The sequence below is a fragment of the Chiloscyllium plagiosum genome, chromosome 45 (assembly GCF_004010195.1).
Source record: "Chiloscyllium plagiosum isolate BGI_BamShark_2017 chromosome 45, ASM401019v2, whole genome shotgun sequence".
Lineage (NCBI taxonomy): Eukaryota > Metazoa > Chordata > Chondrichthyes > Orectolobiformes > Hemiscylliidae > Chiloscyllium > Chiloscyllium plagiosum.
In genome coordinates this window covers 3198423-3210714 of record NC_057754.1, presented here as the reverse complement: position 1 = coordinate 3210714, position 12292 = coordinate 3198423, and the positions used below count along the sequence as shown (strand labels likewise).

General features: G+C 51.8%; 1 protein-coding gene across 1 annotated transcript in view; it reads right to left on the bottom strand.

The window, feature by feature from the left end:
• The window catches only part of LOC122543983 (dapper homolog 2-like), a 16359-nt gene extending 6475 nt beyond the window's left edge, over window positions 1–9884 (bottom strand). The window contains exon 1 of the mRNA XM_043682992.1: window positions 9510–9884. Within this exon, the coding sequence (XP_043538927.1) occupies window positions 9510–9797 (288 nt within the window). The 5' untranslated portion in view covers window positions 9798–9884. The remainder of the gene's footprint in view (window positions 1–9509) is intronic.
• Window positions 9885–12292: the final 2408 nt, after the last annotated feature.

The following is a 12292-nucleotide window of genomic DNA, read 5'->3' as shown; positions in this document are numbered from 1 at the left end:
CTGTCTCACCCTCAGTATTGATCAGTCTGTACTGTCTCACCCTCAGTATTGATCAGTCAATTCTGTCTCACCCAGGAGCAGTGAGGACTGCAGATGCTGGAGATCAGAGCTTAAAAATGTGTTGCTGGAAAAGCGCAGCAGGTCAGGCAGCATCAGAGGAGAAGGAGAATCGACGTTTCGGGCATAAGCCCTTCTTCAGTCAGATCCTGGTGCCATTTGGCATCACCAGTCTGGGATCGTCCTCAATTTGCAAGGGACAACATTCTGCCCCGTGATCTAACCCACGTCCCGTACAGCCGCAACATGACCCTCCCGACTCCTGTACTCAATACTCTGACCAATAAAGGAAAGCATACCAAACGCCTTCTTCACCATCCTATCTACCTGCGACTCCACTTTCAAGGAGCTATGAACCTGCACCCCAAGGTCTCTTTGTTCAGCAACTAGACCCTTGAATGCAGCAGACCAGGCAGACACTGTGGCTAAGGAGGTTATGCCATGTTTGCCTTTATTAGTCAAGGCAAAAGTAGAGAGGTTCTGATGAAGCTGTACCTAACATTAATCAGGCCCCCCGGGTGGATTACAGTGTGCAGTTCCGGTCTCTACGCTACAGGAAGGATATGTTTGCACTGGAGAGGGTGTAGAGGAGATTCCCTAGCATACTGCCTGGGATGGAGCATTTTAATGATGCAGAGAGACTGGCTTTGTTTTGCTCAGAGTAGAGAAGGCCGAGGGGGGGAGGGGTATCTGATTCAGGAACATGGACAGGAGCAAATTGGAAGCAATCTCTCCCACATAGCAGGGGGGCACAGTTTTAAGGAAAAGAGTGGGGGGGGGGAACTTTAGAAAACATTTTTACCAGACGGTGGTGAGGGTCCGGAACTCGCCGCCTGTAAGGATGGCAGGAGCAGGAATTCTCAAGACCTTTAAGAAGCCTGAGGGTTGGCAGGTGGAGTTTAATTTAGATAAATGTGAACTTTAGAAAACATTTTTACCAGACGGTGGTGAGGGTCCAGAACTCGCTGCCTGTAAGGATGGCAGGAGCAGCAATTCTCAAGACCTTTAAGAAGCCTGAGGGTTGGCAGGTGGAGTTTAATTTAGATAAATGTGAGGTGCTGCATTTTGGAAAGGCAAATCAGGGCAGGACTTAGCGGTGAGGTCCTGAGGAGTGCTGCTGAACAAAGAGACCTGGGAGTGCAGGTTCATAGCCCCTCGAGAGTGGTGTCGCAGGTAGATAGTGAAGGCAGCGTTTGGTACACTTGTCTTTATTGACTATCGGAGTTGGGAGGTCATGTTGCGGCTGCACAAGACAGTTATTAGGGCACTTTTGGAATACTGCGTTCAATTCTGGTCTCCCCTGCTACAGGAAGGATGCTGTGAAACTTGAAAAGGTGCAGAAAAGATTTACAGGGGTGTTGTCAGGGTTGGAGTTACAGACTGGAATCTAATTGAGGGGTTCAGCGGTGGTTAATATATGGAATAACAGGTACCTTGGAGTGACTTACAGACTGGAAGCTAATCGAGGAGTACAGGATGGTTTATAGCTTCAGGAAAAAGCCTGAACAGGCTGGGGCTGTTTTCCCTGGAGTGTCGGAGGCTGAGGGGTGACCTTATAGAGGTTTATAAAATCATGAGGGGCATGGATAGGGTGAATAGTCATGGTCCTTTCCACAGGATGGGGGGAAGGGAGCATTAGAGACCAAACCTAGAGGGGTGTGCACGTGTGTGTGTGCACGTGTGTGTGTGCGCTGGAGGCCGGTACAATTACAACATTTAAAAGGCACCTGGATGGGTACATGGATAGGGAGGTTTTAGACGGATATGGGCCGAATGTTGGCAAATGCGTCTCGATTAACTTAGGATATCTGGACAAGTTGGACCGAAGAGCTGTACACCACAGAAACAGACCCTAACAATTGAGGTGAGCTCTTAAAACACCACAGCACACAAAGCAAGGGGCCAAATGCTGGTCATGATGGGCTGAATGGCCTGTTTCTACGCTGGTAAAGCTCAGCGAGTAACCACATTTGGCCCGAACTTCCCTGACACAATGGGAAGGCCTGAATTTAGGAAGCATTTTCTCCCACACCTGCTACACCATGAAACAAGCTGCCAAAGGGGCGGGGAATGGAATATAAAAGCAGGGATGTTTTGTACAGCTGCACAGGGAGTGGGTGAGGGCCCGCCTGGAGGCCTGTGTACGGTTTTGGAGAACCGACAACAAACAGGGTCATCCAGCACGGAAACAGACCTCTTGGTCCAACCGGGCCGTGCCAAACATAATCGCAAACTAAACTAGTCCCACCTGCCTGCACCTAGCCCATATCCCTCCAAACCCTTTTATCATCATGTATCCATCCAAATGTCTCTTAAATGTTGTAACTGTCCCCACATCCACCACTTCCTCTGGCAGCTCATTGCACACATGAACCACTGTGTAAAAAAAAATTGTCCCTCGTGTCGTTTTAAAATCTCTCTCGTCTCACCTTAAAAAATCTGAAACCCTCCATCTGAGGGAAAAGACAACTACCATTAACTCTTTCTATGCTCACGATTTTATAAACTTCTATAAAAAAATGTCCCAGCCTTTCTTTATAACTCAAACCCTCCATTCCTGGCAACATCCTGGTAAATCTCTTCTGACCCCTCTTCAGTTCAATAATATCCTTCCTGTAACAGGGCGACCGGGACTGGACACCATATTCCAAACGAGCCCTCACCAACGTGGGGTTTGCACATTCTCCCCCCCCGGTGTCTGCGTGGGGTTTCCTCCGGGTGCTCCGCTTTCCTCCCACAATCCAATAATGTGCAGGTTAGGGTGGATTGGCCGTGCTAAATTGTCCCATGGTGCCCAGGGATGTGCAGGTTAGGGTGGATTGGCTGTGATAAATTGTCCCATAGTGCCCAGGGATGTGTAGGTCAGGGTGGATTGGCCGTGATAAATTGCCCATAGTGTCCAGGGATGTGCAGGTTAGGGTGGATTGGCCGTGCTAAATTGTCCCATAGTGCCCAGGGATGTGCGTGTTAGGGTGCATTGGCCCATAGTGTTAGGTGAAGGGGTAAATGTAGGGGAGTGGGTCTGGGTGGGTTGCGCTTTGGCGGGTCGGTGTAGACTTGTTGGGCCGAAGGGCCAACTGTTAGTAATCGAATCGAATCAAATTGAATCAATGTCCTGTACAATCCCAACATGATGTCCCAACTGCTTCACTCAAACGATCTGAGCAATGATGGCACGCGTGCTAAAGCCTTCTTAGCCCCCCTGTCTATATGTGACACAAACTTCAAAGAATTACGCACCTGAACCCCTAGATCTCTCTGTTCTACAACACTACCCAATGCACAAAGAGAACAGGCTAGGCCGGTATTCACTGGAGTTCAGAAGGACGGGAGGGTGACACGGTTGAGACACACCAGTACGTGAGGGGGACTGACAAGGTGGATGCTGAGAGGGTGGTGCCCCCTCGTCAGAGAGGGGGCAGAAGTTCAAAATAAGGAGTCTCCCTTTTTCGTTAATATTCATTGAAGTGATGAGGGTGTCTCTGACTAGGCCCAGCATTTATTTTGCCCATCCCTAATTGCCCAGAGGGCAACCACATTGCTGTGGGTCTGGAGTCACGTGTAGACCCAGACCAGGTAAGGTCCCTTTCGTGAACCAGGTGGGTTTGTCCCACAATCGATTCATGGACATCATTCATCTTCTGATTTCAGATTTGTTTTTAAATTGAATTCAAATTCCACGGTGGGATTCAAACTCAGGTTTCTTGAACAACATTGAGCTGGCAGGTCATGTTAAAATTGTACAAGACATTGGTTCAGCCGCATTTGGAATACTGTGTACAGTTCTGGGCGCCACATTACCAAAAGGATGTGGATGCTTTGGAGAGGGTGCAGAGAAGGTTAACGAGGATGTTGCCTGTTATGGAAGGGGCTAGCTATGAAGAGAGGGTTAGGTTAGGATCGTTTTCATCAGAAGAAAGGAGATTGAGGGGGGAACCTGTTTGCAAAATCAAGAAGGGTATCCCAGAGTGAGGAATTCAATAACGAGAGGTTATGCGTTCAAGGTGAAAGGTGAAACGTTTAAGGGGGATTCATGTGGCAAGTACTTTACACAGAGGGTGATGGGCGTTTGGAACGCGTTGCCAGCAGAGATGGTAGAGGCAGGCACGGTAGATTCATTTAAGGGGTGTTTGGACAGATGCACGAGTAGATGGGGAGCAGAGGGATACAAATGCTTAGGAATTGGCCAACAGGTTTAGACAGTACATTTGGATTGGCTCAGGCTTGGAGGGCCGAAGGGCCTGTTCCTGGGCTGTAAACTTTCTTTGTTTCTTGGGTCTCTGGATTAGTGGTCTAATCAAAGTGCCACTTGGCTATCACCTCCCCAGTGAATTTAAGATGGAGATGTGCACTATGATTTTTTTTTCCCCAGAGTGTCCTGGGTCATTGGCATTCTCTACCCTCAGTCATAATTTGGAGGGGTCGGTGTTGGACTGAGGTAGACAAAAATCACACAACACCAGGTTATAGTCCAACAGGTTTATTTGGACTATACCCTGGCGTTGTGTGATGTTCCCCTCAGTGGCTGAGTGATCGCGTGTCACCTGGACATCAACCAGCCCCTGGTAATGTACCGGGGGGCTCCCACAGGACAAAGACAGCAGATACGTGGAAACACCACCCCCCCCCCACTGCAGGTTCCCCTCCCAGCCCCTCACCATCCCGACTTGGGAATATATCAGTGTCTCTGGGTCAGAATACTGGAACTCCCTCCCTAAGAGCGCTGTGTGGGTGTCCCTGTACAACACAGGGCTGCAGCGGGTCAAGAAGGCAGCTCACCCCCACCTTCTCAAGGGGGCAATTAGGGATGGGGTGTTAACTGCTGCCGCCCACACCCTATGAGTAAATAAATAACCGTCCAAACTAATGACAGCTAACTCAACTAGTAAGGGCAAACAGCAGCTGCAGACTGGTGAACACACAAGGGTTCCACAATTACACGAAACCTTGAGGAGACAGGGGAGGGAGAGGGAGATGAGTCGAGAGTGTGGTGCTGGAAAAGCACAGCAGGTCAGGCAGCATCCGAGGAGCAGGAGACTCGGCGTCTTGGGCATAAGCCCTTGGTCAGGAGAGGCAGACATGGCCAATCAGTGCCACACAGCTTACCCCTCCGACGAACCCAACACCCGCACACTGAGCCCTTCACCCTGACTCTGTGGCAGACTGAGGCGTTCAGTGGGTCAGTGACGGACTGGAACTGTTTCCCCAGCAACACCTTTCAGAGAAATCTCCCGACTGCAACCACCTGTGTCCCAACTCAGTTCGAGTCCCTAGGCCCATCCCTCGCCCTGTGGTCAGCACCAGCTCCCAGCCCCTTAATATTCCAGGGGTTTCAATTTCTCCGTAGTCCCAAACCCCCACCCCATCTCCGAAGCTGCCTCCAGCCCCTACACCCCCTCCCTATCTCTGTCACCCCCCTCCGGCCCCTACACCCCTGGAGCTCTGAATAACGTTAAAACGGTTTCTTGTCTAGCGGAGTGGCCAATGGTTCAGGTCAAACAAGAGTCAGGCCTAACCCTTAGAGCTGAGGGGAAAGCAGCAACAGTTGGCCAATCGGACTGATAGCAGGGCAAACGCGAAGGGCTGAATGGCCACCCGCACCGACTTGGTCCGTTTCACCCAAAGGGGTGCGGCAGGTCAAAGGGATCATCTTGCTTCCTGTTGGCCTGCTCTCAGAAGCGTTAGGATGGGGAGGGGGGGGGTAGAGAGGGGAGTGGAAAGGGGCATCTTAACCCACCCTCCCTGGCGCCCAGACACCCCGGCGAGGGCACTTTGCAGGAGAGACTCGAAACCGCGCTCCAGCTTGCTGCTGTGTACTTAAAAGACAGCCCTGGCCCTGTCCCGGGCGCTACAGTAATTCGTGTTTATGTTGCTCAAGGTAGCTGCAAGCTGGGAGCCGGAGAGCAGTCAACAGCATAGCAGACAACATCAGACAGGCGAACAATTAAGGGATTAACATCCATCAAGGTGCCAATGGGTGTGGAGCTCAGCAAACCCTATATTTAAGTCAAAATTAAAATTCTCGCCCTCCTGCCTGTACAAAGGCAGCGTCTGGCATCTGCACAGAGAGAGAGAGAGAGAGAGAGACCACAATCTCTGTGCACACTTCAGTCGTGCAGTCACTGCCCCCCAGGCACAGCTGAGACTCAAGTCTGGCCTCTTTTGCGAGGGGTTGGGGTGGGGAAGGAAGATGGAACTATTTTTCAGTGCGGACCTCCCTCCCCCCCCCCCCCCAACCCACTGTAGGAGGCCATTCGGCCCATTGGCTCCCCTTGCTGCTGTCCCTGCTCCACACACGAGCCGCAGCACCACCTCCCACCCCATTCCATTTCCCCTGCTGGGTTCATCTGGGCTTTCCCTCCGTTGGGAAGGCATCCATTCCATCTCCCTCGCCGCTCTCTCTGGGAGCGAGTCCCACCCCCCCCCCAAACCAACCATGTCAGGGTGGGTTTCCTCCCCCCCCCAAACGCCCCTTATTGGATTCATTCGGGACTGCCTCATGCGCATGACCAGCCCTCTCCTCCCTAAGTTTGGGTGCCACACACAAGTGGACACTACATTTTTTTACAAAATGTATTCACTTGGAAAACGTAAGCTATTATTGGCCCATTCCCAATTGGTGGTGAGCTGCTGTAGTCCACTGGGTGTGCAAACATCCACAGTTCCCTCAGGGAACCGGAGGGGGATTCTGATCCAGTGACATATTTCCAACGGTGAGGGGCTGGGAGGGGAACTTGCAGGGGCTGGTGTTCCCATGTATCTGCTGCCCCTTGTCCTTCAGGCTGGTAGGTGGTTTGGAAGTTGCTGCCTGAGGAGCCTTGGTGAGTTGGCTGCAGTGCGTCTTGTAGATGGTACACACTGCTGCTACTGCGCCTGACATGACAAAGTCAGCATCTTGCTGTCCACGGCCACATTTGCCCAAATACCTACAAGTTCTAACTGCCCATTCAGCCCCTCTTCTCCAGCCTGTCACACAGGAACAGCAGGAGGCCGTTCAGCCTCCATCCTGTCACACAGGAACAACTGGAGGCCATTCTGCCCCCTTCCTCCAGCCTGTCACACAGGAACAGCAGAAGGCCATTCTGCCCCCCTCCTCCAGCCTGTCACACAGGAACAGCAGGCCATTCAGCCCCCCTTCCTCCAGCCTCTTACACAGGAACAGCAGGAGGCCATTCAGCCCTCCCTCCCACAGGAACAGCAGGAGGCCATTCAGCCCTCCCTCCTCCAGACTGTCACACAGGAACAGCAGGAAGCCATTCAGCCCCCCCTCCTCCAGACTGTCACACAGGAACAGCAAGAGGCTATTCAGACTTGCTCCTTTAGTCTTCCCACTGGTCACTCAGATCACAGCTAATCTATATCTCAACCCCCATCTGCCATTAGTCCTTGACACCTTTAAATCTGCAAACATCTATCCCTTTCAAGTTTTAATTTGGGGTGCGGTGGGAGACAGAGTTTGAGATTCCCACTGTGGAGCCTGTGTGACAATGTGCTTCCTGAAGCAGTCTGAATGGTCTCACTGGAATACTGTACCGGGAATAACACTCACTAATGCGTCGGAAATCTAGCGAAATGGGTCTGGGTGGGTTACTCTTCGGCGGGTCGGCATGGACTTGTTGGGCCGAAGGGCCTGTTTCCACACTGCAGGGAATCTAATATCTAAAATAAAAATATCTAACCTTGAAAACCCCTCGATCAGATCGCACCCCACCCCCCCCCACAGTCTCTGACACTCACAGACGTACAAGCCCAGTCCGTGTAAACTCTCCATGGAATTTATCCCTATCCCAGTCCTGGAATTGTTCTGCAGCATATATCAACTCTCAAGACCTTCAGAGGGCAGAGAGTTGACCATAATGGCATAGCAGAGTCAGGCGCCAATGCATGCCAACGTCTCTTCGAAAGGGCCAAAGCTAAATCTGGCTCTGCAGTGCCCTCAGGACAACCCGGGGTTGGAAAAGGAGCTGTTCGGGCTGGTGAGGCCTCACAGTAGAGATTAGTTCTCCCCCAAAAATCCCCAGGTAAAAGCAGCAACAGGTTCAGGAATGCGTTGTGCAAACTCTGCACCTGCCTCTGGAATTAACAACAACAAGGTATTTTTAAAAAAAAAACAAGTACTTTGAACTTGGGATGGAGCATAGGCACAGCAAGATCCCACACTGAAGCGGCTGGATGGTTAAGGTTTTCAGGCTGCAGTGCCCTGGGATCGTTTACCCCACAGTAGAAATTTTCAATTAACCCTTTCCCTTCACCTCTCAGGGCTCCCTCAATACTGACAGTGCCAGCCTAGAAATGGGGCTCACAGTGGGTGTTGAACTCTATGTCACACAGAGGTCAATGGTTCAGGGCTGGTGGGTCTGCCCCCAGGCAGCAAGTGACCAGGTGGACAGCACTCACCTGTCCCAACCATCAATGAGACCATCTCTTCCCCACCCCCAACAAACTCTCTCCCCCTCCCCCCCAAATGTTCGGCTAGTTTCAAGGGAGGTTTAACCCTGTCCATCAAATCCCAGAATCAACTCCGAAAACGATCCCAAACTCCAAAATGATTCCAACTCCGGGTCAAACACCAAATTGATCTCACAAAACAGAATGATCCCAAAATCTCCCCAAATCTCAAATAAAAAGGCCCAAAATCCCAGACCGATTCAAGTTCCAGTCAAACCCCTGATTGATCCCCAATCCCAAAACAGTCCCAAACTCCCCGAACGATTCCAAGGTCCAGTCGGATCACAGATTGAACCCAAAATATCAAAAAATGGTTCAAAGTCCCAGAGTGATTCCAAGATCCAGTTAAATCCCAGAATTGGTCTGGAATCTCAGATCTGATCCTGAATCCCAGAGTTGATCTGGAATCCCAGAGTTGATTTGGAATCCCAGATCTGATCCCGAATCCCAGAGTTGGTCTGGAATCCCAGATCTGATCCTGAATCCCAGAGTTGGTCTGGAATCCCAGATCTGATCCTGAATCCCAGAGTTGATCTGGAATCCCAGAGTTGGTCTGGAATCCCAGATCTGATCTGGAATCCCAGAGTTGGTCTGGAATCCCAGATCTGATCTGGAATCCCAGAGTTGATTTGGAATCACAGATCTGATCCCGGATCCCAGAGTTGATCCCGGATCCCAGAGTTGATCCCGGATCCCAGAGTTGATCCCCCTGCCTCCCTGTACCTGCTCTGGGGGACCTGTTGCTCCCGCCAGTTGGTCTGGAATCCCAGATCTGATCCTGAATCCCAGAGTTGATCTGGAATCCCAGAGTTGATTTGGAATTCCAGATCTGATCCCGAATCCCAGAGTTGGTCTGGAATCCCAGATCTGATCTGGAATCCCAGAGTTGATTTGGAATCACAGATCTGATCCCGAATCCCAGATCTGATCCCGGATCCCAGAGTTGATCCCGGATCCCAGAGTTAATCCCGGATCCCAGAGTTGATCCCCCTGCCTCCCTGTACCTGCTCTGGGGGACCTGTTGCTCCCGCCGGATGCTGCAGCCCCTCGGGGGGTTTGCTGCCGGGTTCCCCGCTGGTCTCCTCCTCCTCCTCCTCCTCCTCCTCCTCCATCTCCCCCTCCTCCTCCTCCTCCTCCTCCCGTCCTTCCAGCAGCCTCCGGACGGTCTCCCGGTGCCTCTCCCGGAGCAGCCTCAGCTCCTGCAAGCCGGCCAGGCTGGCGTCCAGCCTCTCCCCGATCCGGCGGCGGTCGAGCCCGGGGCTGGGGGCACTCGCAGCCGCCTTGCGAGCCATCTCGTCCCCCCCTTTTCCCCCCGCTCCCCCTCCCCGGGAGTCCCTCAGGGAACCTGGATACAATGTAACGAGGCTGAAATGTATCCAAGTCAGTATCACTGGGTGGAAATGGACACAATGTAACAGACAGACCCATCCCCTGATTGGCCGCGCCAGTCACATGCCCAAGCCTGGGGGGGGGGGGGGGGGGGGGGGGGCGGCCCCTTCACCATTTCCACTCTGACACACACATCCAAAACACAAAACATTTTTAAAACACACTCTTCTGCGATTAATTGGTCAGGGGTGAGTTGAAAAAGAACCGCCTCACCCATCCAGGGTGGGTGTGAACTGCCTGCAGTTTGAGGGTTTCCCTTCTAATGTTTAAAAATCATCTGGTGTTTTTCCTCCTTCCCCCCTCAATAAAAGAATGTGTGTTCCTGATGATTTGGAGATGCTGGTGTTGGTGTGGGGGGGGGTGCACAACGTTAAAAATCACACAACACCCAAGTCCTCCACCACCATCTGATGAAGGGGCAGCGCTAACCGAAAGCTGGTGCTTTCCAAATCAACCTGTTGGACTGTAACCTGGTGTTTTGTGAGTGATTTTTTTTTTAAAACTGGGTTTCTGATGCTTGCATTCTCCGGGTAGAGGCGGTGCCTGTGAATGTGTGTGTGTGTGTGTGTGGTTATCCCACCTCCTCAAACCCACAACATAGAACATTCCAGCGCAGTACAGGCCCTTCGGCCCTCGATGTTGTGCCAACCTGTGAGACCAATCTGACCTACCCTATTCCATCATCATAGTGGCTCGGTGTCGGCACAACTGCCTCACACCATCAGGATCCTCGGTTCGATTCCAGCCTAGGGCGACTGTCTGTGTGGAGTTTGCACATTCTCTCTGTATCTGTGTGGGTTTGCTCCAGTTTCCTCCCACAGTCCAAAGATGTGCAGGTCAGGTGAATTGAACATGGTAAGTTGCCCAAGGTGTTAGGTGCATTAGTCAGAGAGAGTTGGGTTACTCTTCGGAGGGTCAGTGTGGACTGGTTGGGCCGAAGGGCCCGTTTCCACGTTAGGGAATCTAATCTAATATGTTTATCAACCACCTGATGAAGGGGCAGCGCTCCGAAAGCTAGTGCTTCCAAATAAACCTATAACCTGGTGTTTGTGTGATTTTTAACTTGGTATGCCCCAGTCCAACACCGGTTCCTCCAAACCATGTTTATCCACACCCTCTTCTCCAAACGGGCCGTCGTCACTGGGTCCGTTCTCAATTTTAAATGTGAGGTCAATCAGTTTATAGATGTGGGCCGGATGCATGTATAGCAAGTATATCAGACTCGAAATGTTAGCTGGGTCTCTGTCTCTCGCCATGGATGGTATCTGACCCACTGTGATCTCCAGCGTTTGTTATTTTCAGTACAGATTCCAACGTCTGCAGTAATTTGTTCCTGCAAGGATATTGCCATGGGTTACATATCAGCCACAATCTCATTGGATGGTAGAATACATTCAAGGGGCTGACTGGCCTACACCTGTTCCTATGATTTCCCCGACCGCACCCCACATATGGAATTCCTACAGTGCAGATAGAGGTCAGTTGGCACATCCTGATTCTCTGAACAGCATCTCACCCAGACCCACACTCACCTGTCCCCATAGGCCTGCACATCCCCGGTCACTATGGGACAATTTAGCACGGCCAATCCACCCTAACCTGCACATCCCTGGGCACTATGGAACAATTTAGCACGGGCAATCCATCCTAACCTGCACATCCCTGGGCACTATGAGACAATTTAGCATGGCCAATCCACCCTAACCTGCACATCCCTGGGCACTATGGGGCAATTTCCTATGGGCAATCCACCCTGACCTGCACATCCCTGGGCACTAAGGGGCAATTAACACGGCCAATCCACCCTAACCTGCACATCCCTGGGTGCTATGGGACAATTTAGCAAGGCCAGTCCACCCTAACCTGCACATCCCTGAGCACTATGGGACAATTTAGCACGGCCAGTCCACCCTAACCTGCACATCCCTGGGCACTATGGGACAATTTAGCACGGCCAATCCACCCTAACCTGCACACCCCTGGACACTATGGGACAATTTGCACGGCCAATCCACCCTAACCTGCACATCCCTGGGCACTATGGGACAATTTAGCACGGCCAATCCACCCTAACCTGCACATCCCTGGGCACTATGGGACAATTTAGCACGGCCAATCCACCCTAACCTGCACATCCCTGGGCACTATGGGACAATTTAGCACGGCCAATCCACCCTAATCTGCACATCCCTGGGCACTATGGGACAATTTAGCACGGCCAATCCACCCTAACCTGCACATCCCTGGGCACTATGGGACAATTTAGCACGGCCAATCCACCCTAACCTGCACACCCCTGGACACTATGGGACAATTTAGCAAGGCCAATCCACCCTGACCTGCACACCCCTGGACACTATGGGACAATTTAGCACGGCCAATCCACCCTAACCTGCAC